This window comes from Crinia signifera, chromosome 3, assembly GCF_055691185.1.
Source record: "Crinia signifera chromosome 3, ASM5569118v1, whole genome shotgun sequence".
Taxonomy (NCBI): domain Eukaryota; kingdom Metazoa; phylum Chordata; class Amphibia; order Anura; family Myobatrachidae; genus Crinia; species Crinia signifera.
The window spans coordinates 5587561-5611834 of record NC_139219.1 but is presented as its reverse complement, the minus strand read 5'-3'; the positions used below and the strand labels follow the sequence as shown (position 1 = coordinate 5611834).

Sequence of the window (24274 nt, the reverse complement as noted above, 5' to 3'; positions counted from 1 at the left end):
TAGTCATTGGCTAACAGGCTCCTCTGCCCATCCCCATCCACACTCCAGTGTACTAAGCTTTAGCAGGACGTGGGCAGCCATCTTGGTCTCAGATGTGACAATGTTTGGCCGGTATATTGCGAAATCACCAGATTAGCAAAAAGTAAAAAAATTGCACCTGTTATATTAAGCTAACCCAGACCAAACTCTCGCTATACGAACAGCTGCCATGGACTAGAGACCAGACATGTCCAAACTATGGCCCTCCAGCTGTTGTGAAACTACAAATCCCATCATGCCTTGCCACAGTTTGGACATGCCTGGTCTAGACCACACTAGAGACCAATCCACGTCTGAACCTTCTATGAGCCACTAGCAATGCAAGTCGCAATGATGCTGCGAAGCCCAGCGCACAAGACCAGTCCCAGCCACCCAGCCTGTATATAACCTACAGTAACATTTTATAGGTAGCACATTACCAGCCCAGAAACGATAATAACACAATAAAACGACTTTGTTCTACTCATTTCGGGGTAATTTACTTTGTCAGTTATAGCGAATAATTCTTTATAAGTTTATAAGACCTGATTACAGCGACCATTCGTAAAGGAACACTCCTAAATGTTACCCTGATTTGCATACTACAGACGGATTACAATCCCGTGATCCCAGATCTGCGATAATAAATCCAATTTTTTTTGTGTGTGTGTAAAAGACAAGACGGATCCTGTCGGCTCATGGCCGCTGTTTGCAATTCTCGTCCATGTTCGGCCATTTATCTACTCCCTGTTAATATTGTAGGTGATTTTTTATTGTGACTGCGACAGAAGCTGCCGATTTAGCTCTTTTACCCGCTGATAAATAAACAATGCACAGATCTGACCTTTGGGTTAACAGGTTTTTATGCTCCCTCCACTCAGCACTCTAACAGATTCAATTACCATAAAGGTTCAAGAGCCCGGCTGAATACTGAGAGCCAGCCGCCATATGCCAGCCTAGGTGTAGTGCACCAGCAAATACTCCGCAGACCCCCAGAGAGGGCGCTTAATTGTAAATAATTCCACTGCGCGACACAATCAAGTCACCTTGAATGCAAAAGCCTCAGTCTGTGGAGAGAAAGTGTTATTTAAGCTTTACTGGCCTGCGTTAAATTCTGCAATTTGAAGGGCTGTTAAGTTTTTCAATTGAAATTTCATTTAAAATGCAGGTGCCTTTTATTATATGGCAGCTTTACTGCTCTCTAGGTACAAGGAAGAACATGGTGCAATAACAGCAGTCTGCTTCCATCACTGATCAGCGGAACAGCTGTAATTCCAGGACACTTACCATTCTTCTAAACCACATCCTGATAAGTAGAAATCGCTACAGCACATCCGGGGGGGACGGTATCGCCCGCATTTTTGCCCAAAGCCAGTTTTGACATTTATGAGAATTTTTCTTTTTTCTCCCGGAATATGTGCGTCCGAGAGCCATAGATTTTATTATATAATCTTAAAAAAAGATATACTTGCTTTTAGTAATTGTTTAAAACGGCTTTCGCTTTTTTAAGCTTCAAATGTCAGGGGTTTAAAAATGTAACAAAATATGTCAGATGGAGACTTGGTGGATGTGCATTATATATATTACATACATATAATGGGGAATCGTTCTGTATGCCGAGGTAAAGGTTTTGCTTCTGACTTTTGGACGGCGGGCTGCGACCTTCCTCGGGGACCGGAGAGCCGCTGCCCATGCTGATGACTTCGCCCCGAGCCAAGATCGACGGACATCATTTCGGTTTTGTGGCCATTAAAACGGAATACAAGAGATTACCGCTACCAATTTATTTCATAAAAGAAACTTGGCGCAAGTTACGGAATACGTCTTATTTCTGTAGAGCACGATATAGAAACGAGTTCTACAAAATCGTTACGATGAAAAGAGAGTATGTCGCTATTTCCCATTAAGATATATATTTATATATACTGTATATATAAGAAAGACTGGAGGGTAGAGGTTTCAAGGCTGCAGAGATAATGGGGAGGAGTAGCTCAAAGCAGCCAATCAGCTTCTGTCATTTCATAGACTGTGCAAGCGCCTTGGGCAGGGCCGGTGCTGGGGTGTCCGGCGCCCTCCTGCAAACCATACATTTTGCGCCCTTTCACATTGCCATTGCAACAAGCTGCAGCCCGATTGTGGGAGTGTATGCAACATGCGATCCTATGGAGGATCTCGGGTGCATGTACATGTATGCATACACCATCTCAGTGCTGTGTCCACAAAATGTTGCAGGCACTAAAGGTGCCCATACATCGCATACGTTATGGGCTAGATCGCATCGCACGGCATGCATACAATGTGTGTGCGATGCGATCGGAAAGCAGTACAAAAAGTATGTGCAGCACTCGTGACTGAGGGGGAAAGGAGGGGAGAGAAGGAGGAGATGGAAGAAGAGGGGAGGAGATAGAGGGGGCGGAGTGTTGAGGACTGGCAGTGGCACTGGCACAGCACACTGAGAAGAGGGAAGGAAGGGGAGGCGGCGCTACTGCCTGTTCCTCATTTGATTGACAGCTGACAGGTGCAGGGAGCAATGGGTAGGGGGCGGATCCGGACATGACATGTCATCCAGGCACTCACAGACAGCGCTACATGCCTCAGCGCAGGTGTCTGTGAGGAAGAGGGGGCAGGTCACAGGAGGGGGACAGTGTGTGCGCGGTGCAGGGAGCTGCTCAGCTTCTCCATACTGCCGCCCGCTGTCAGACAGGCACTGCACTCGCAGTGCAGGGAGCAGCTTATTATACTGCCTCCCGCCCGCTGTCAGACAGGTGCTGTGGGCGGCGTGCAGGAGGCAGTGACAGTGAGGGCTGAGGCAGCTTTAGCAGAGCAGGGAGGGAGACAGCGCATTTTCAGCATGGCGCCTCCCGGCTTTGCAGGAGCTGCTGAGTGGGTAGCGCCTGCCCTGGCCTTGGGTCCTGTTGGAGAAAGGGCGCTATATGAATTAAACTTACTTACTATTGTAAGTGCTAACGACACAGCCAATCAGAACAGCTATAATACATAAACTGTAAAAGACATGGAAATGAGGTTCGTATCCTAATTTTGGACAAAATATTGGTCCACCTACCATAACCAGATGACCTCGCCAGGTGGGTCCCTAACATTCCTAAGGACCCCCTGAGCTAGCACAGAATAACCCCCCCCCCCCACACACACACACACACACACACACATACACACACGGCCTCCCACTAGCGACAAGCAGCGGTTTATGTGATAGAAGGTGTTACATTAATAATACCACTTTCAGACATAATGCCCAGACTCCAACACCTCCAGGTGCCACTGTCCGTGGACAATCAATTTCTTCTAGGCCTAGATCGCACCTTTCAGACCCAAGATAAGCTTCACCCATTTTTTAATGCTTACCCTACGGAGTCCTGTGATGAAGGCAGCGGCGCTGCCAAAATCACAGGAAAAATGGCGCTGTCACATGTGCAATTTGTGCTGGGTGGGAGGGACACTGCGGCTAGCAGAGAGGAGGGTGCCTGGGCGCAGGAAGCTGCTAATGGCGCTCATCCTCTCTTAACCCTTTGAGTGCCACCATTGCTGTGAGCAATTCTCAAAATATCCGCTAAAAAGGCCAACGCCACTCACAGCGACTGTTCTTTTAGTATTAATAAATACAAATACAGCAAAGTCAACTCATTGAAATTTAGTTAATTATTGCACCCCAAAAAAAGACCAGTCGCTGTGCGTGATTCTGGCATTTTGAGGATCTCTCACAGCACGTTGACACTGAAAGAACCATTTGGGAGGTAGGGCTTAGTACATAGACCCCACAGCCTGTAACATCTCTCTCTATGTCACTTTTTATACAGTGAATATTCTATATAAAGGCGCAGAGCTGCAGGACACTTAAGTGTCACATCGGAACTCACACTACTGTATGTACAGATATCACTTATGGTGTCCCTGCTGTACATTGTTCTACCTGTCCACTATAGGTCTCCTCTGTAATAAATGAGCCGGATTCTGCATCCAGATTCTGTGATACCCCGCGCCTGAAAGGGTCACGGCAATTATGTAAAACACGAGAAGCCCCTGTAATTGGGGTTGGTCGGATAATACCACGAGAAGCTTTGGACAAGAGGAAAGTTATGTTCACAGCTGTAGATACCACTTTCTAAACTAAGAATTCATGGGTAGGATGACATGAAAAAGATGGTTATAAAATTTTAATGGAATGATAAAAGGCAAAAGTCATCCTCTCAGCTGAATTCCTAAAATCCCAATATATCACCATCAAGTCCTTAACTGTAAAATCAATGTAGAATATAACATGCTGGGAGACAGCGGCGTATGACAGCGACACGGGGAACATGCGACGGTAAGAATAACAGCAATTATTTGTACTACTAATTATTGATAAAGGAACAGCACCCCCCCCCCCCTGTCCCGTCGCAGCGAGGAGCGATGCATGATTCATTCTCCGCAGCCGCCATCATTAATAAAAGAAGATTGCTTCATTTCTGCAAATTAAATTATCTCTTTTATGGCAAGCTATTTTGTTCAACTACTTTAGAAGTCTGTACTTGAAATGAAGGGGAAAAATGCCATAAATATTTCCCGATTATCTGTCTGTAGCGACTTGCGCCTATTTACTTTCGATTTCTCAGCCTCCATTTTTTTTCTTGATCCCAAGGGGGGCGGATAAATGTAATCCGGAGAATGACGCCAGACACGTTGGAGCTTACGTGACATTTACACAAGGAATGTTCCAGAAGAGTTGGATTGTGCTGTTCAGTGGAACCCTGGATTCAAATTACAGAGTTGTAACTGACAGTAAATCTATATTTCTCATAATGATTATTTATAGGGCCCCCAACATATTAAGAAGGGATAGAAAATCACTAATTCCTGTTCTAGTAGAGCTTATGTTATAGGAGGACCCAAAGGAAACCCACCTCAGCACAATCAGAACATATAAAGTGATATTTGTCACCACAAATTTAGGGTATTTACTAGGACATAGTGGCTATAGACAGCTAGAGCTGTACTGGGGTGCAATGGGGTATGGTGCTTGACTCATTATAACCCTGGTCTATAAGGGTGTCACCTCACCATAATGCCCTTATCTCAGGGACAGATTGGGGACAAACATCTACCCCAGACGTCTGTGTGAGCTTGTACAGGAAAAAATGGTGGGGCCTGGAGGCGGAGCTGCTTGGTTAGGCCTTCAGATTGGAGGACAATCATTGGTGGTTGGCATCATGGAAGAGGGCTTCCTGCTGCTGTTGGGGTCACCCACTTATCTTTGTCCGTCACCACTGAATCTCCCCAATCGCCCTTCGACTCATTCTTGTTACTTCACTTCCTAACTTATAATTTTTCTCAACTCCACACGGCCTGCGATAGGTTCTAGCAAAGATATCGTTTTCCAGAGAAGGTTAAAAGATTTGGAACTGGTGAAGGGTCTGATCGTCAGTGGTGACAAACTCAAGTGACCCGGGAGAAGACTTATATGCGTATCATGATCTAAGGGGGTGTCGAGGACATAAGGTAGAGATGAGCTATTAAATTTGGTTGGAACCCAAAATAAAGGGAGTGGGGAAGCACGTGTAGACTGGCAAGACTGCTCAGTGTTGCCGACGCATTTCCAACAGGCTAAATTGGGGACAGAGGGGTGACGAGAATAGAAGGAGGTCATAGTGGTCTTGGCGAAAATAGACAGGAGTATTGTAAATAAGGATGGAACTAAATGTAGCGTTAATCTGTTCTGTTAGGGTCGGCCCAGCATGTCAGAGGAGGATGAGACTGGGCTGGTGGCAAGAGACAGGTTAGAGACAGAAGATCGGAGGAAGAGCTCGGAAACATTGTCTTCAGTAACAGAGGAGAATGACCGGTGAGTGGATCAGAGATTGCAGAAGATGAGCGGCACCTGATGTGCATACAGACTACTGGGGGCACACTATAAGATAGCATCAGACTGAGAGTTATATAGTGGGAGGAGCAGGGTCCCCAGCAGCACAGAGTATATCAGGAGATGAGTGATGTGTCAGTGAGGACAGGGCTGCATGTGACAGGGGCAGTGACATGATGTGAGGAGGGGAATGGAGGCAGCAGGAAGTCACAGACTGAGAGTTATATAGTGGGAGGAGCAGGGTCCCCAGCAGCACAGAGTATATCAGGAGATGAGTTATGTGTCAGTGAGGACAGGGCTGCATGTGACAGGAGCAGTGACATGATGTGAGGAGGGGAATGGAGGCAGCAGGAAGCCACAGACTGAGAGTTATATAGTGGGAGGAGCAGGGTCCCCAGCAGCACAGAGTATATCAGGAGATGAAGTATGTATCAGCGAGGACAGGATTGTATGTGACAGGGGCAGTGACATGATGTGAGGAGGGGAATGGAGGCAGCAAGAAGCCACAGACTGAGAGTTATATAGTGGGAGGAGCAGGGTCCCCAGCAGCACAGAGTATATCAGGGGATGGTAATGTGTCAGTGAGGACAGAACTGCATGTGACAGGGGCAGTGACATGATGTGAGGAGGGGAATGGGGGCAGCAGGAAGCCACAGACTGAGAGTTATATAGTGGGGGGAGCAGGGTCCCCAGCAGCACAGAGTATATCAGGAGATGAGTGATGTGTTAGTGAGGACAGGGCTGCATGTGACAGGGGCAGTGACATGATGTGTGGAGGGGAATGGGGGCAGCAGTAAGCCACAGACTGAGAGTTATATAGTGGGAGGAGCAGGGTCCCCAGCAGCACAGAGTATATCAGGAGATGAGTGATTTGTCAGTGAGGACAGGGCTGCATGTGACAGGGGCAGTGACATGATGTGAGGAGGGGAATGGGGGCAGCAGGAAGCCACAGACTGAGAGTTATATAGTGGGAGGAGCAGGGTCCCCAGCAGCACAGAGTATATCAGGAGATGAGTGATGTGTCAGTGAGGACAGGGCTGCATGTGACAGGGGCAGTGACATGATGTGAGGAGGGGAATGGAGGCAGCAAGAAGCCACAGACTGAGAGTTATATAGTGGGAGGAGCAGGGTCCCCAGCAGCACAGAGTATATCAGGGGATGGTAATGTGTCAGTGAGGACAGAACTGCATGTGACAGGGGCAGTGACATGATGTGAGGAGGGGAATGGGGGCAGCAGGAAGCCACAGACTGAGAGTTATATAGTGGGGGGAGCAGGGTCCCCAGCAGCACAGAGTATATCAGGAGATGAGTGATGTGTCAGTGAGGACAGGGCTGCATGTGACAGGGGCAGTGACATGATGTGAGGAGGGGAATGGGGGCAGCAGGAAGCCACAGACTGAGAGTTATATAGTGGGAGGAGCAGGGTCCCCAGCAGCACAGAGTATATCAGGAGATGAGTGATGTGTCAGTGAGGACAGGGCTGCATGTGACAGGGGCAGTGACATGATGTGAGGAGGGGAATGGGGGCAGCAGGAAGCCACAGACTGAGAGTTATATAGTGGGGGGAGCAGGGTCCCCAGCAGCACAGAGTATATCAGGAGATGAGTGATGTGTCAGTGAGGACAGGGCTGCATGTGACAGGGGCAGTGACATGATGTGAGGAGGGGAATGGGGGCAGCAGGAAGCCACAGACTGAGAGTTATATAGTGGGAGGAGCAGGGTCCCCAGCAGCACAGAGTATATCAGGAGATGAGTGATGTGTCAGTGAGGACAGGGCTGCATGTGACAGGGGCAGTGACATGATGCGAGGAGGGGAATGGAGGCAGCAGGAAGTACTGTATTATCCTCTTCTTTCTTTGTCCCATCTATTACACCCCGTGAAACCACATGACCAGCCTGACATCACTTTGATTCCTGGTTACTCAAAAGACCCAAGTTCTTGTCCCCTGGAGAATCTCTACAGACCATCGCTCTACTAAATGCATCTCCCAAATTGTTATATCCTCTTGTTACATAGAGGCTCATTTATAGAACATTAAGTGCAACAATTATTAAGAATACGGATAAGGTTTTTCGTATTCATATTTTGAATATGAATTTTATCGGTGGAGTATTTAATTTACAAATTCGTTTTCCAGAGCATAATTTACAAAGGTGTCGTATTTTTTAGATTAGTATTTATCGATGTTGTATAGAGTCGAATTTTTGGCGGCCATATATACGGCTGCTAAATACAAATACCAGTCAGCAGCCTGCAAGGATCAGTTAGAACTGTGCAGGCTGCAGTGTAAAAAAAATAGAATAAATAATTTACAAAAACAGCGTGGGGTCCCCCTCCATGGCCATAACCAGCCCCAGGCTCAAAGAGCCGGTCCTGGTTTAAAAAAATCAGAGAACAATTTAAATAGGGGTTCCCCGCATTTTTTAAAAACTTGCACCAGGCTCAAGGGCCGGTCCTGGTTCCCAAAATAAGAGGGACAAAACGACTAGGGGTCCCCCGTTTTTTGTGAACCAGCACCAGGCACAACCAGCCAGCAGGTTAATGCCACAGCCGTTGGGTCCCATGGCAAAAGCATTATCCCCTGACCGGTCAGCCTGGGCAGGGATCCTGGGGAAATGGGGTCCCCCCCCCTCCAGAATTTACCTACCCAGGCTGAAGCCTGGGGCTGTCCCCGGTGATAAATGTGTAAAAATAGAAATAGGCTATTGGGTTCTGCTGTGGAACTATGAGTCCCAGCAAGCCTGGACCGCATACTGGACTTAGAGAACCACAAGTCCCAGCATGTGGTCTATTAATGGGCTTGCTGGGACTCTTAGTTCCACAGCAGAACCAATAGCTAAATAAACACACACACCAGAAAAATAAAACTTTATTACATATGGAGCCCACTCCAAGACATAATTACCTATCTTGATAATACAGGTTGAGTATCCCTTATCCGAAATGCTCGGGACCACGAGCATTCCGGATAAGGGAATATTCCGGTTTTTGGAATATTTTTTTTTTTAGCCCTACTTACCTGCCCCTGGTGGGTCTCCGATGGTCCCTCGGCGTCCATGGAGTCCTCCGGCGTCCACGGCAGGCCACCAGCACCGTCTCCGGCGTCTCCAGTGGTCCCAGGAGTGCTTTGTGCAAGTTCCCAGGCTCGCCGGTGACGTCACCGGAGCGCGCGCGCACTCGCGCAATGCACTCCTGGGACCGCCGGAGACGCCGGAGAGGATGCTAAAGGCCTGCTATGGACGCCGGAGGACTTGGTAAGTATTAAAAGAGGGTTAGGGGGAAAAAAAAAAATTTGAATTATTCCAAAAAACCACGGTTTTTGGAATAATTCGGATACGGGATGCCCGGATACGGGATACCCGACCTGTAGTTCGGTCCCCTTCTCCAGTAGATATCCTATAAGGGTACCTGTGGAAGGAAACCATACTTACGGGGGTCTTCCAGTCTAGATCGTCCCTTTAGGCATCCACGAACTTGGCAAAAAACAAACCGACCACCGCGACATTCACGGACTAAGAAGTGAGCGGCAAGATGCATACCCTCCAACATGACCCATTCCATTAGGTACAACATGCTCTGTTCCTGGACTTCCCTGCCAGTGGCAGTTACAGAGGTGGGGCTCCAGCACAGTCCAAAATTCAAAGAGGGGAGCCACACCTACTGCCAGTGAGTCCAGGACAGTGATGTTTGGAGCGGCAGTAGGTGTGGCTCCCCTATTTGAATATTGGACTGTGCTGCAGACTCACCTCTGTAGCTGCCACTGTCAGGGAAGTCCAGGAACAGAGCATTTTGTACAAGCCAAAAAAATAGGGGATTAGCTTCATGGGAAAGTGACGTGGCCACAAACTAATACTGATGTATATTACGCAGCACAGTTGTCTCCAATATTCAAATTATGGAAACAGTGCCAAATACATAAATGCCCCCACAGTGCAGGTACATAAATGCCCACACAGTACCTGTGCCAGCGACGAGGGAGGGAGAGTGCAGTGGGACACGGGCTGCTGAGCGGGTGGGTGCTCATCAATTTCCGTGGGTGCTCGGGCCCTCAAGCACCCACAGAATCGGCACATATACATACAGGGACAGAAGAGGACGCGATCTAGGGGGGGTGGGGTGGGGGGGGGGTGCGACAAGCTGTGTTTTTTTTTTTTTTTACATTTAATTTTTTTACACTGAAGCCTGAAAATGAAAATAGGACAATTACTGCACATGCCATTGATGGTCAATGTTTTGAAGTCATCTGTGGGAACCCATTGCTGGCTCCACAATGCAAACACCTCTGACTTCTGACCTCCGCAACCAATGTGTGGCATCGTGCCTCTCACATTCTGCCAATCAGATTAATAAGGTGGGGCATGCGCAGTGTCTATTAGTAGATTTTAGGGACTGTGCAACAAATGACACAACCCTGTGATCATCTGTAGATCCCCATCATGTACTCTGAACACATTATAAAACCGTTGATTGTGCATTTTGTACAGAACCTGTGAGTATACAGTGAGCGAGACGTGTGGGTGTGCGGACATGTTCTGTGGCGATACTGTACCATAGTCCTGTCTCCATGTCCTTGTTGTATACACTGGTTTTACAGTCCATATCTAATGGTGTAACTCGGCCTTCCCTAGAGCAGGGAGAAATTGCCTATAAAACACCTTCTGAATGATAGCTTGAAAGTTAAACTTTATTTGTGATAAAAATGGGTAAAACCTCTGAAACATTATATATCTGACACTTATCAAAGCAGCCACATTGCGGAGAGCCCTTTATACAAGCCACCTCCCGACCGCACATTATGGGGCTTATTTACAAAGCGGCGGCATCTGCAAACCAGCACTTCCCGTCAGGTGTACCCCCCAAATTCAAAGCGGCCTCTAGATTAAGGCCGATTAAGACCTGCTCGTTGAGCAGCGAGTTCAGCCCCATCACCGATGTTGGGGGACTGCTAATTGGCATGTAAAGACTGCTGTATTATTTATTTAGCTACAGTTTCTTATATAGCGCAGCAGATTCCGTTGCGCTTTACTTGGGCGACATTTTCATTCACCAGGGTGTTTGCTGACCGATTGACAGGCAGGGGGGCTTTGCGTATTGGGCACCAAGCATTTCATGGGTGGGTGCTTACAAAAACGGTGGGCACGCCCATAGCAACGCTGGGACCTGCCCGCTTGGGGTGGGTGAATGAAGTCACGTGACGTCAGTGATCGCTCTCAATTCGCAGAAGATGGTTCAGCTGAAAAGGCACCAATACCGACTTTCCAAAACCTCAGGGGAATGGGTGGCGGAGGCATCCTTAATTTTATGATAGTCAGACTCCAGGGTGCCCCCCACAATCTGGAGCCCTAGGCAGCTGACTAACGGTAGAGTTGGCCCTGATTATAGATAGGTTTAAATAAAGACCCGTCATAAGAATGGACACGAGATACAGTACCGTGTGCCGTCTGGATGGGACCCGGTCAGAATGCCGGCGGGTCAGTATACGTACACCAATTACTGGTGGGAGACCTGCACCGGAAACCCAACATCAACTAGGATGTGGCCAATGCGAACATGCACCCAGGGAAAGGGGGGTTAGGGTTAGGCTGCGGGAAGGTGGGGGTGTAAGGCTGCGGGAAGGTGGGGGTGTAAGGTTAGGCACCTAGAAGGGGGTTAGGATTAGGCTGCGGGGAATGGGGGTGGGGGTAGGTTTAGTTGGCGGCATTGAGTTTGGATATGGGCTGGCAATATCCCCCCATCTAGGTCCTGACCATTTTTGCCCTCAATATGTCTCTGTGTCTTCATTTTAGATGCATTTACATTGTTATCCTGTTGGTACTTCTCCTAAACCATGGGTCCTCAAACTGCGGCCCTCCAGATGTTGTGAAACTACAAAGCCCAGCATGCCTTGCCACAGTTTTTACACTTCCTTATAGCAAAACTGTGGCAAGGCATGCTGGGATTTGTAGTTTCACAACATCTGGAGGGCCGCAGTTTGAGGACCCATGTGAAACCAACATGGGCTTGTTACAGCTTCTCACATGATCAGTCTGGACTTCTGTGAGCTCCCTGCTGGAGACCTGGGGCTACCTGTTGGACACCTGGGGCTATCTGTTGGACACCTGGGGCTACCTGTTGGAGACCTGGGGCTACCTGTTGGACACCTGGGGCTATCTGTTGGACACCTGGGGCTATCTGTTGGACACCTGGGGCTACCTGTTGGAGACCTGGGGCTACCTGTTGGACACCTGGGGCTATCTGTTGGACACCTGGGGCTACCTGTTGGAGACCTGGGGCTACCTGTTGGACACCTGAGGCTAACTGTTGGACACCTGGGGCTAACTGTTGGACACCTGGGGCTACCTGTTGGACACCTGGGGCTACCTGTTGGACACCTGGGGCTACCTGTTGGACACCTGGGGCTAACTGTTGGACACCTGGGGCTACCTGTTGGAGACCTGGGGCTACCTGTTGGACACCTGGGGATCACTGTTGGACACCTGGGGCTAACTGTTGGATACCTGGGGCTAACTGTTGGACACCTGGGGATAACTGTTGGACACCTGGGGCTACCTGTTGGAGACCTGCGGCTACCTGTTGGAGACCTGGGGCTATCTGTTGGACACCTTGGGCTACCTGTTGGAGACCTGGGGCTACCTGTTGGAGACCTGCGGCTACCTGTTGGAGACCTGGGGCTATCTGTTGGACACCTTGGGCTACCTGTTGGAGACCTGGGGCTACCTGTTGGAGACCTGCGGCTACCTGTTGGAGACCTGGGGCTACCTGTTGGAGACCTGGGGCTACCCATTGGACACCTGTAGTGGAGTTATTTAAGTGTGAAAATATCTTATCACCAGAGCACTGGCGTAGCGCGTAGATTGTATGCACAAAGGTATTCCCAGACCCACAGACACAGAGATCCTGCAGCTGCCGCATGTTTCCTACCTGTATTATTGCATGCATGGGTGCTAAAAGTGATTTCTCCTTAATAATGGGCCTGATTCAGCATCAACTATCAGCTGTAGTTTTGGGATTTCTGCTGTCACTATTATGGGGGGGGGGGGGGGGGCGCGCGTACCGAGGTTCTCCCCACAATGTTCAATTGCTTTGCTAATATTGCTGAACAACAAAGGAAGTTGCTGGGCTGCCATTTTTCCCAACGCAGCGGCTGAATGTGACTTCACACTGCTGCAGCACCCCCCAATGTCATGTTGACGTCTCCTCCAATGCTGCATCGCCGTCCTGGAGTGGCACTGAATGTGAGTGCAGTTCAGCGCTTCGCCCATGTGTGCTGTTGCATGCAGTAACCCAGTGCTGAATCAGGCCCAATATGCTAATTATCATGTTACAGAACTCTGACACTGACCACTGTGCTGCCGTGCCGCTCGCCATGAACATGTACTTACTGTCTTGCTTGGTAGAGACATTAGCCCATTTGCTATAGGTGTCACCATACGCATTGCTGGCGATGATCCGGACTTCATACGACGTATACGGCCGCAGATCATTAATGGTGTACGTGTAGGAGGCGCTGGGGCCCGAGAACACGCTACGGGGGTAAAACAAAACCAAAATAATTATTGTACATGACGGTGTTACTAGGGCATGCGGTCATTTGGTCTACAGCATTATGGTCGACAGTCATTAGGTCGACACCATTAGTCCGACATGGGAAAAGGTCGAACGGTCATTAGTTCAGCAAGTCATTAGTTCGACATTGTCTAGGTCGACAGTCAAAAGGTCGACATGGGGGTTTTCACTGTTCTTGAGCCGAAATGTGCCGACATGCGGTATTTCATGCATTACCATCCACTAGGGCGTGGTGGGAGAATAAAATAGTGTGCCGAGCGTAGCAAACGATGCAAGGGAATGCGGTGCACTGGAAACTGTGTCCATGTCGATTGTGTTGACATTCAGGTCAAAAAACTGTGAAAAACCCCATGTATGACCTGTCAAACTAATGATCTGTCAGACTAATGACCTTTCGACCTAGAACCATGTCGACCTTTTCCCATGTCGACCTTTTCCCATGTCGACCTAGACCAATGTCGACCTTTTCCCCTGTTGACCTAATGGTGTCGACCTAATGACTGTCGACCATAATGCTGTAGACTAATGACCCCAGCCCGTTACTAGTATCACTATAATTCTTATCCTGATGACGCGGCGTATATCTAGTTACCAGGACAGGACGGATACAGAGATACAATTGTGCTTACTCTGTGATTTCCTTGGTGGAATCCGTGGGTCTCATCTGGAGCCGGTAGCTGGGCAGGCCAGGGGCGTTATTGCGAGCTGGTGAAGACCAGACAACCTGAAGACTGGTCGGGTTGGCAGATGAGAGCCCGGGAGGCAGGACGCCATCTGGAGCTGCCGGGAAAACATGGATGAATTAGAGCAGAGAAAACGGTTTGGAACATATGCTGGATAACATTGAAATGCTCCATATACTGGAAAAGCTTCTCCTCAGGATCAACAGCAACGTTCCCATGGTCCATTTCATTTAATGTTCCGCTGCTGAACTACCTCCGTAGCAGATCCTATCTGTGCCTCACCACAGGGCGAGCGGGGTTAACAGAACACTAAAAATATATCTTTACCTGTAGCAACAATCTTATTCTTCATGCAGATAAACCTGACTTTTATGGTACATTACATTTACAGCGTTCCACAGTAAATATATGGTGTATATTATGTGCCCCCGGAAGTCTGGCCTCTTCTCCTGTCCTTCTGCTTCCAATCCAAGATACGGCGACCAAATGTGTAATTAAGGATAACATCTGTGTGACGGTATAGTGTCGCCTGGGCGTAATGCGTGATCAGCGAGTTACTGAGAGCGGGTGAGCGCAGGGTCATTACTGGGGGATACGTCCATGGGTAAGAGGGCATTCGGCAGACGCGCAGGGATGTGTACACACACGTACATGCATACATTATATATATATATATATATATATATACACATACCAGTGGCGTGCGGTGGGGTGAGGCACAGCCTTTCCTGTCATACTAGCGTATATGCCGGAGATTTGAATTGATAAAGTATGTAAAAAAAAACAAAGAATATAAAAAAATCTTATTTTTATTATTCTAATAATTTTTATAGCCAAAACTCTGGAGTAAAAAGTCAATGGCAGGTGAGGCAGTGCCTCATCTGCAGTGCCTCACCTACAGTGCCTCACCTGGCTACCTTTTCTGCACTTCTCTTATTAAAACACATCGAATCTCCAGCGGTATATACTGCTGCACATGTGTATAATGCCGGCATGTACCCCATGGCTTGTACTTGCCAGGGACTCCTCATCCATTTACCTCACATCCCTGATATATACACTGAGAGAGAGAGAATTGTAAGATGGCACCTTAGTTAGGGCAGCCCTATAGGATCAACAGCAATAAGTAATGCAGAAAGTCCTTGTTTGTATAAATTTTCATTAAAAGTCTTTTAGTTCATAAAAGGTGATAAAATTCCACATGGAAAAGTTTTTTTGACATAATATTATTCACACTTGTGGGCATGGATGAAATTGAGTCAATGTAGAGAAGAGCCCAACGTGTTTCGAGAGACTTTATCAGGTGTCATTGGAACACAGAAGCATGGTACAGAATTACACAGAGGGGGCTTCACAGAAAACTGAAGTCTTTCAATGTTTGGTTTTCAACAATCCTTTAAGGTGCCCATACACGGTACAATAATTGTATGCGTTATGGACTAGATCGCATCTCATCGCACACGGCAATGGTACCCTGTATGGGGACCTTTAGATTAATACAGCATCAGTAAAAAATCCAAAGTGGACAGATAATCAATAGGATCATACACACTCGGACAGTGTACCAATAGAGATGTGTACTAATGTGCAGCTCTGTCAGATATATACTGTAAATTTATATATATATATATATATATATATATATATATATATATATATATATATAGCCCGGTGGTATAGCAATGTATACACAAACAGCGGCACTCAGTGGGTTTTTTCAAAAAGTGTATTTCAAGCGGTCCAACGTTTCGGGGACTAGCCCCTTTGTCAAGGTGCAGGAAACTAACAAAAACAGTGTGCATACATCAAACTTATAAAGGGTGATACATTACCGTTTGGCGCGCTCGTACAGACGCCGGGGAGCCCGCTGTCAGAAGCCGTTCAGACCAGAAGTAAAAGTTCCGGATGTGAAAGGTGGTTCATCTGCGTGTCAGCGTCATGACCTTGCGTTCCAGCGTCATGACGCTGACACGCAGATGAACCACCTTCTACATCCGGAACTTTTACTTCCGGTCTGAACGGCTTCCGACAGCGGGCTCCCCGGCGTCTGTACGAGCGCGCCAAACGGTAATGTATCAACCTTTATAAGTCTGATGTATGCACACTGTTTTTGTTAGTTTCCTGCACCTTGACAAAGGGGCTAGTCCCCGAAACGTTGGACCGCTTGAAATACACTTTTTGAAAAAACCCACTGAGTGCCGCTGTTTGTGTATACATTGCTATACCACCGGGCTATCCATTTGTTTCCTGAAGGCACCTGGGTAGCTGTCCCATTAAGCTGGAGTGCCAAGCCGCAACACTGCTTCTATATATATATATATATATATATATATATATATATATATATATATATATATATATATATATATATATATATATATATATATATATATATATATATATGTGTGTATATATATATATATATATATGTGTGTTTATATGTGTAGTGTCCATGTATAACCAAAACACTGCCATCTGCTGGCAACAAGTGAAACCACATCTCTTTCTCTCTAGTCAGGTGTATGATTAACCAATGATCAGCATTTTCATATGTAGGTTGAAACACAGTCATTAACTGAAACAGAAACAGCTGTGTAGGAGACTTCAAACTGGGTGAGGTACAGCCAAACATGCTACACATGTGAGGTTGTGGAAGACAGTTTCATGTCACAGGTCCTGCACCATGGTAACAGTGAGCACAGCAACAAGACACAAGGTAGTTTCAAAGCAGACCGGGGTTTCAGTATGTGCTGTTCTTTTGAAGTCACACAAAGAAACGGGCAACGTTTAGGACCACAGACGCAATTGTCGGCCAAGTATCACGGATGAAAGACACATCATGCTTACTTCCCTTTGAATCAGAAGATATCCAGCAGTGCCATCAGCTCAGAACTTTAAGAAACCAATGGGAACGAGATACGCACATCTACTATTTCCGGTAGGTCTGTTCATGGGCTCAAAGAACCAGTCCTGTTTTAGAAATTCAGGAGACAAAAAACATAGGGCAGGCATGTCCAACGTTGGCCCTCCAGATGTTTTGCAACTACACATCCCAGCATGCTTTGCAATAGTTTTAGCATTCTCTAATAGCAAAACTGTGGCAAAGCATGCTGGGATGTGTAGTTTCACAACATCTGGAGGGCCAACGTTGGACATGCCTGACATAGGGGATCCCCGTAATTTTTAAAACCAGCACCAGGCTCAAGGGTCGGTCCTAGTTCCCAAAATACAGGGGACAAAATGAGTAGGGGCCCAAACAGCCAGCAGGGTAATGCCACAGCCAGGCGGGAACCTCTTATACAAGTTCTCTATTTGGCTGGTCAGCGACCCTGGGGGAGTGGGGACCCCGCACTAAAAGGGTCCTGCTTCCAGAGTTAATCATGGCCGGGCTGAAGCGCAGGGCTGTCCCCGGTGCCCCAGGGCGGTGGTCACTGGGCTGATTGAAGTGTAAAAATTAGAATCAATCTATTATGCATTGTTATGGAACTACAAGTGCGTGCAATATATAACTAAACCAAATTAATGTGGCCGTATTTCTATTTATCTCTAATTAAAGAACAGTCGCTGTGAGCGGCGCTGGCATTCATAGCGGATACTTTGAGGATCTCTCACACCAATGTTGGCACTCAAAAGGTTAAACACCTGTGCTGAAGCCTGGATATCAGTGAAACCTGCCCTGCTGGTGTGCCCTGAGGACCGTGGACTAAACAGTTCTAGGATGAAGAAAATGCAGAATCATTTAAAAAACTTAGGGGTTTATTCTGGTTGATTCGCAAGGTTGCGAATTTGGCAGTCTTGCGAGTCCACCAAACCCCACCTGGCGAATGCCGCCCCCCTGCAGCGCAGAGTTCGCCCGAACTGGCTGCGGATGGATGTCTAACATTCATTCGCAGGCTTCGGGCAACCACCCCCATCATTTGATGGTCGGGAGGAAGTGGGCGGGCAGCAGGACAGTTGGTGATGTCAGCTGCCCAACCCCCCGTGTCACCTGGCGATGTGCATGGGAACGCTCAGCATTCTCATGGGAATGTCCACGAAACGCTGAGCGTTCCCATGTGGAAATCACCCGGCCCGCCGCCGCATGAGCCTCATGCCGCCCACGCCACCTGTCCGCAATCCTGAGTGCATGTGCCCGGCGAACACCCGGTTTGCCATGGCCGCAGGGAATTTGCTTCTGCACATGCGAAGAAATGCGCAGACGCAAAACATCGCTCCCCCGTAAGGGACCTGAATATGGTCCTTAATCCGTTCTATTCTAGCGCAATGCTACATAAATATGATACGGTATCAGAATTTACTTACTGTGAATGTGGGTATACCTGTAACTATAAATGTTAGTGCTCACTGGACTGTGGCTGCACCTGGAACACGATGCACTGTGCAGTCTATCCGTCTATATAAAGTTACAATTACTTGGTGGAAATAAGTTTGCAGCGGCTGCAGCAGCGCCGCGCGGCGACAGGCATTACTTAGCCGGAGAATGTGGCTCTGTCTCGATGCACTTTCCCCAGAGAAGGAAGAAAATGAGCTTCTGACATAGACTGTGTTTGAACTCTATGTATTTCCAGATTATTTATTTTGTATCTCTAGTGTTCATGAAATATTATCCACACACAATTCCTCTGAGTAACTGTCAAGACGTTTTTGCATCTGCCAGAGCGGATATCGGCGCGGTTCTCTCTATCAGCGTACAATGAGCGGCGCTGATGAGAAATGAAAGCCTACATAGTGAAGGCGTAAGGGGTGTACTTGGGAGATGCAGATACTGGCAGGCTATGAATACACATACAATAAATGTGTGCTCATGATAAACTGGGTCATTCCCCGAATATCTTCTTTCAGAGTTTAATATAGGAATCAGTGCTGAAATTGAGTTGTGCCAACAAATAATTCAGGTCCCGGCTGCATATTGTTGCTGGGAGGCGATTCCCATCTGTGGCGGTTTCGGTTGCCTCTTTGCATGACGAGGGGAGATGGCAGGAGATACGGCGGACAGCAACTTATTTCGGTATTATTGATTATATATCGCATTGTGCCGCGCTATCATATTCATACATATATATATATATATATTTTTTTTTTTTACATTTATATATTTAGATGTATTATTATTATTATTATTTATTATTATTAACCCTCACAGAGTCCTGAATCTGACCCGGTCGCAAATCTGTGAAAATTGCTATTCGGCGATGTTTGCAGATCTGCGCATGTGTGCTCACAGCAGCACGCATGCGCCAGCCCTGAAACTGCAATCATAGTTTTAGTGCTGGCCGAGGGCGGCATCAGGGTGATGGTGCGGCCTTGCATGGATGGGACATAGCATTTTGAGGGAGCGGAGCAGACAACACAGGCATGCCTGGTCCGCTCAGGGTGGGGCACCGTGGTGGCTGCATGATGTCACACTCAGCTGTTGCAACCCGGAACATGGGCCAGGCTTCCCAGCAAGTATACGCAGCCTATTGAACAGGACCGAATCAGTACCAAAATACCCAGGCTTGTTTTGGGAACGGGATAGCTGACTGAAAACCCAACATTCGACCAAAAAGAATGACAAAAAGAGCGCAGTTAAAGTTTGGTTGAGCCCCAAAAATCCTTCTATCCCTCTTCACATTAAAATAGGAATTGCAAAACTTAAAAAAAAAATTAAATCTTACATTTTTTTTTAATAAAATAGGAAAGCAATTTCTAATAGCTTTACCAAAATAAGGAGAATGTTTTCGTTTTCTGTGTAGAAAGCGTCTGTGACTGTGAGATGCCATATTGGAAGAAGCCAGAAATTCAAAAACTCCCACCAGACGAGTTAAGAAAGATAGAAAGTAACCAATGGAAACAGAGCCTTGGGAGGCTTTTACTAAAACTGCGTAACGAGTTCTTGGGGAGATCCAGATGACCAGACAGAAAGAAAACCTGCCCCGAGCAAGTCTGCAGGTGAATTGGGAATGGATCACTATTCGCTATCCACCCACTATTACATACGCAATTCACTAGCCATCGAGGCTAAATAACCCTTTGACTGCCAACATCTCTGTGAGAGAGGTGCAAAATATTCACAAAAAATGTGAATATAAATTCAAATAAAATTTTTGTGTAAAAAAAAGATTATCTCTTATATATTTGGCTACATCTGTCACTCAAAGTGTGTGAGTGTGTCTATAATGCTGGGTGGAGCGTCTGACTCACATGACTGACTCACATGACAGAGAACCAGCCCAGTGAGCCCACAGTGCCAGACACCCTCTGCCTCCCCACGTTGCCCAGCAAAGACGCTGCTACTCCACAGCCACCAGACGACCCCCCCTCCCGCGATTCACGCCCCCCCCCCAGCGATTCGCGGCAAACACCCCCCTCCTGCAATTTGTGGCACCCCCCCACGACCCCCCCTCCAGCGATTCACGGCACACCCCCCCGCGACCCCTCCCTCCCGCGATTCGCGGCACCCCACCCCCCACGACCCCCCCTCCTGCGATTCGCGGCACCCCCACGCGACCCCCCCCCTCCCGCGATTTGCTGCAACCCGCCGTGCCCCCCCCTCCCGCGATTCGCGGCACCCCATCCCCCCCAACATCCCCTCCCGCGAATCGCTAAGACGATGGCCCGATGTTGAGGCAGGTACAGAAGGCACAAGCAAGATACAAATTCAAGTCATTAAATGTAGAAAAATAAAACGGTTTTCTAGAATTTTTGTAAAATATTTTCAATAAAAAAAGTCATCAAAAAATATGCAGCAGAAAAAAAATAATCAAAATCTCATGTTAATGTTTTTTCCCCCGTTATTTCTTCAAAAACATCTTTCTGCCAAACACCCACTAATTCTAGACGTCTTTTATATCCGCGGCTCACTGGTCGACTCTTTCATGTCAATTTAGAAAGAAGTTTCAGTTCACCTTACACAGAAAAAAACCCTGAAACTTCGTCTTCAGGCAAAACAAAGTGTATTTAACATTGATATACTGTAGAATGTCTTTGTTTTGAACTTGAGAGGCCCGAGATTGTTCCCTACTTTCCCTGTCATCCGGCTCATCCGTTCCTCTACCTTCTCCTGATTATTATGCAACAATGCCTTCAAGTTGTGGTTCCATTATTTAACTACATGCACAGCCATAGCTCGCCCTCCTGATCAATCTCCAATCCATACAAGTTTGACTGATAAAAGAGCCAATTAGATTTAAGCAAATTAAGGGACATCACCAATGTCAACCAGTTATTAAAGGGATACAGAGTTCCGTGCACGACAGACTCAAGCACACATATACCATAATAATGTAATGCAGCCACAGACAGTAAGACCCAGCGAATAGGTGTCATTTAACGTAACATAGGGCCTCCTAAGGTGATATTGCGGCATCTAAACATTTCCTGTAATTGGGGCGGGGTCATAGATGAATCAAAGAGAACTATTTTTTTTTTTATTGGAATTGAATTGGATTTAGCAGCTGCACAAAACACATTAGAAGGAACTTACTCTACCAAGCGCTATGTGGTGACGATCCCGGTGGATGGGATGCCGGCATTCAGAACACCAACGCTGGGGGCAGAATACCAACATTGGTGAGGATGCCAGAATTCTGACAGGTGGCACCCTGTCCGCAAGTATGTGGGGTGGGTTAGCGTTAGGCCAGGGAGTGTGTGTGCATAGGGGGAAGCATACAGTAGTTTAGGCACTAGCAGGGGACTTAGAGTTAGGGTGCGGAGGGGGGTTAGGTTTAGGCTGTGGGGAGGGAGAGCTAGGCACTTAGAAGGGGGATTCAAGGTTTAGGCTGCGGAAGGAGGGTTAAGGTTGGGGGGGACAGGGGGAGGGTAAAAATGCTTAGCCCTCCTATGGACTGCTGGCATCAGTATTTTGATGAATTTGAATAGCATATATAGAAAATATGATAGGCCACTGACACAACTATATATATGTATTCATTGGTCTGTTGTTTTGGCCTAAATCACTAGATGGATTTTGATGCAGTTTTCACCATTTTCTAGATGTATGAAACATTAATCTATGATAAAGGAGAGCGGAACTGTGATGATGTTAGTAAGAGTGACAATGTAGTTGCTCTACACTGCACACAGTGGCCAAGAGTGGTACTGCAGTAGCTGTGCGCTCATAGGAGGCTTCTTAGTCACAGATCACCCTCCCATATGTCTCCGTAGATGCTCCTCTTTCACCTGCTTGCATCAGTAATACAGGCAAGTATTTCCCAAGCGTGCCTCTGACCCCCTCCCCATGAGTGCCTCTGCCTCCTTCCTCCCCAATGTGTACCTATCATCTTCACCAGGCATGCCTCTGACTTACCTTTCCCATCAGTGCCTCTGCCCCCTGCTTCCACATATTCACCTACCAACTCCCCAATTCTGTATGTACCATGCCTTTACCAGGCATACCCCCGACCTCCCCCCATGATTGTCTTTGTATGAGGATCTCTGCTTCCCATATATGTACCTCTGCCCCCATCCACATTAATGCCCCCAACCATGCCCCCCCCCCCCAATACTGCCTCCTCCCACCACATGTATTCCTGACACACCCTATGTGTACCTCTGGCCTCTTCCACCCCACATGTTCCTCTGACACGCCCCATGTGTACCTCTGACACACCCCATGTATACCTCTGACACACCCCATGTATACCTCTGACACACCCTATGTGTACCTCTGGCCTCTTCCACCCCACATGTTCCTCTGACACGCCCCATGTGTACCTCTGACACACCCCATGTGTACCTCTGACACACCCCATGTATACCTCTGACACACCCTATGTGTACCTCTGGCCTCTTCCACCCCACATGTTCCTCTGACACGCCCCATGTGTACCTCTGACACACCCCATATGTACCTCTGACACGCCCCATGTGTACCTCTGACACGCCCCATGTGTACCTCTGACACGCCCCATGTGTACCTCTGACACACCCCATGTGTACCTCTGCTCTGACACACCCCACGTATACCTCTGACACACCCCATGTATACCTCTGACACGCCCCATGTGTACCTCTGACACGCCCCATGTGTACCTCTGACACACCCCATGTGTACCTCTGACACACCCCATGTATACCTCTGACACGCCCCATGTGTACCTCTGACACACCCCATGTGTACCTCTGACACACCCCACGTGTACCTCTGCTCTGACACACCCCATGTATACCTCTGACACACCCCATGTATACCTCTGACACACCCCATGTGTACCTCTGACACACCCCATGTATACCTCTGACACACCCTATGTGTACCTCTGGCCTCTTCCACCCCATATGATCCTCTGCCACGTTTTCCCCATGTGATCCTCTAATCCCCTCTCTATCTGTATCTCGGCTTCGGGCCACCATCCCTACAGTGCCTTTGCCCTCTCCCCAAGGCTGGTGACTGCTGATCAGATGTAGCATGGGGATTGATGTATGACAGGGGAGACGAGCAGTGAGGATTTTAGTGTAGCAAGTAAAAGAAAAAACAGCCGGAAATAGAATCCATGGTGATCATTACACACGGCTATTGCCCTCTATACGGATACTGCCACAATATACACTGCAGATAGTTTGACCCCTGTTTTCATCATTTTTGGGGGCCGTGCCCAACGCTCCCTGAGCAGCCATTGGCTCCCCTCTCTACAATGCTCGTGCATGCCATCTATTCAGTGGTCACCGGCTACATCGCAGAGCAGAGGTGATCAGTGTCCAATCAGCAAGATAGTTGGGAGGTATGATAAGGATAGTAGTAGTACGTTTATTTATAAGGCGCCGCAAAGTGTCCGCAGCGCCGTACATAGCAAACAAAAAACAAATGACAAGGTAACGTACAGGGTGTGTTGAAATATACAGTATAAATAGGGGTATAGCTGGTAGAACTAAAATCAGCATCAGTTCTGAAGTAGGTGTTAAAATTGTCAAGGAGACTGAAGATGAAGTAGAGGAAGGGAAGAACAGGACAGGAGCACAGGTGAGGTAAAGAGGTAGGGTGAGTACGTGAGGCAGGAGGGCCCTACTCATAAGAGTTAACATACTAAAAATAGGTGGGTGGACGAACGAAATACAATAGGATAAGTAGGAACGGAGGGGAACGGAGGCAGGATAGGAGGATCAAAAGAGATTAGGAGGAGGGATAGGCTAGTCGAAAAAAGCCTGATGGGTGGCGGGAGGTTGTTC

General features: G+C 47.7%; 1 protein-coding gene across 6 annotated transcripts in view; it reads right to left on the bottom strand.

Moving 5' to 3' along the window:
- The window catches only part of USH2A (usherin), a 739769-nt gene that overhangs the window by 286674 nt on the left and 428821 nt on the right, over positions 1 to 24274 (bottom strand). For all 6 annotated transcript variants that reach the window (XM_083175163.1, XM_083175160.1, XM_083175162.1 and 3 more), the window contains exons 38-39: positions 14075 to 14225; positions 13262 to 13404 (exon numbers count right to left, since the gene is read on the bottom strand). In XM_083175163.1, the coding sequence (XP_083031289.1) occupies positions 13262 to 13404; positions 14075 to 14225 (294 nt within the window). The remainder of the gene's footprint in view (positions 1 to 13261; positions 13405 to 14074; positions 14226 to 24274) is intronic.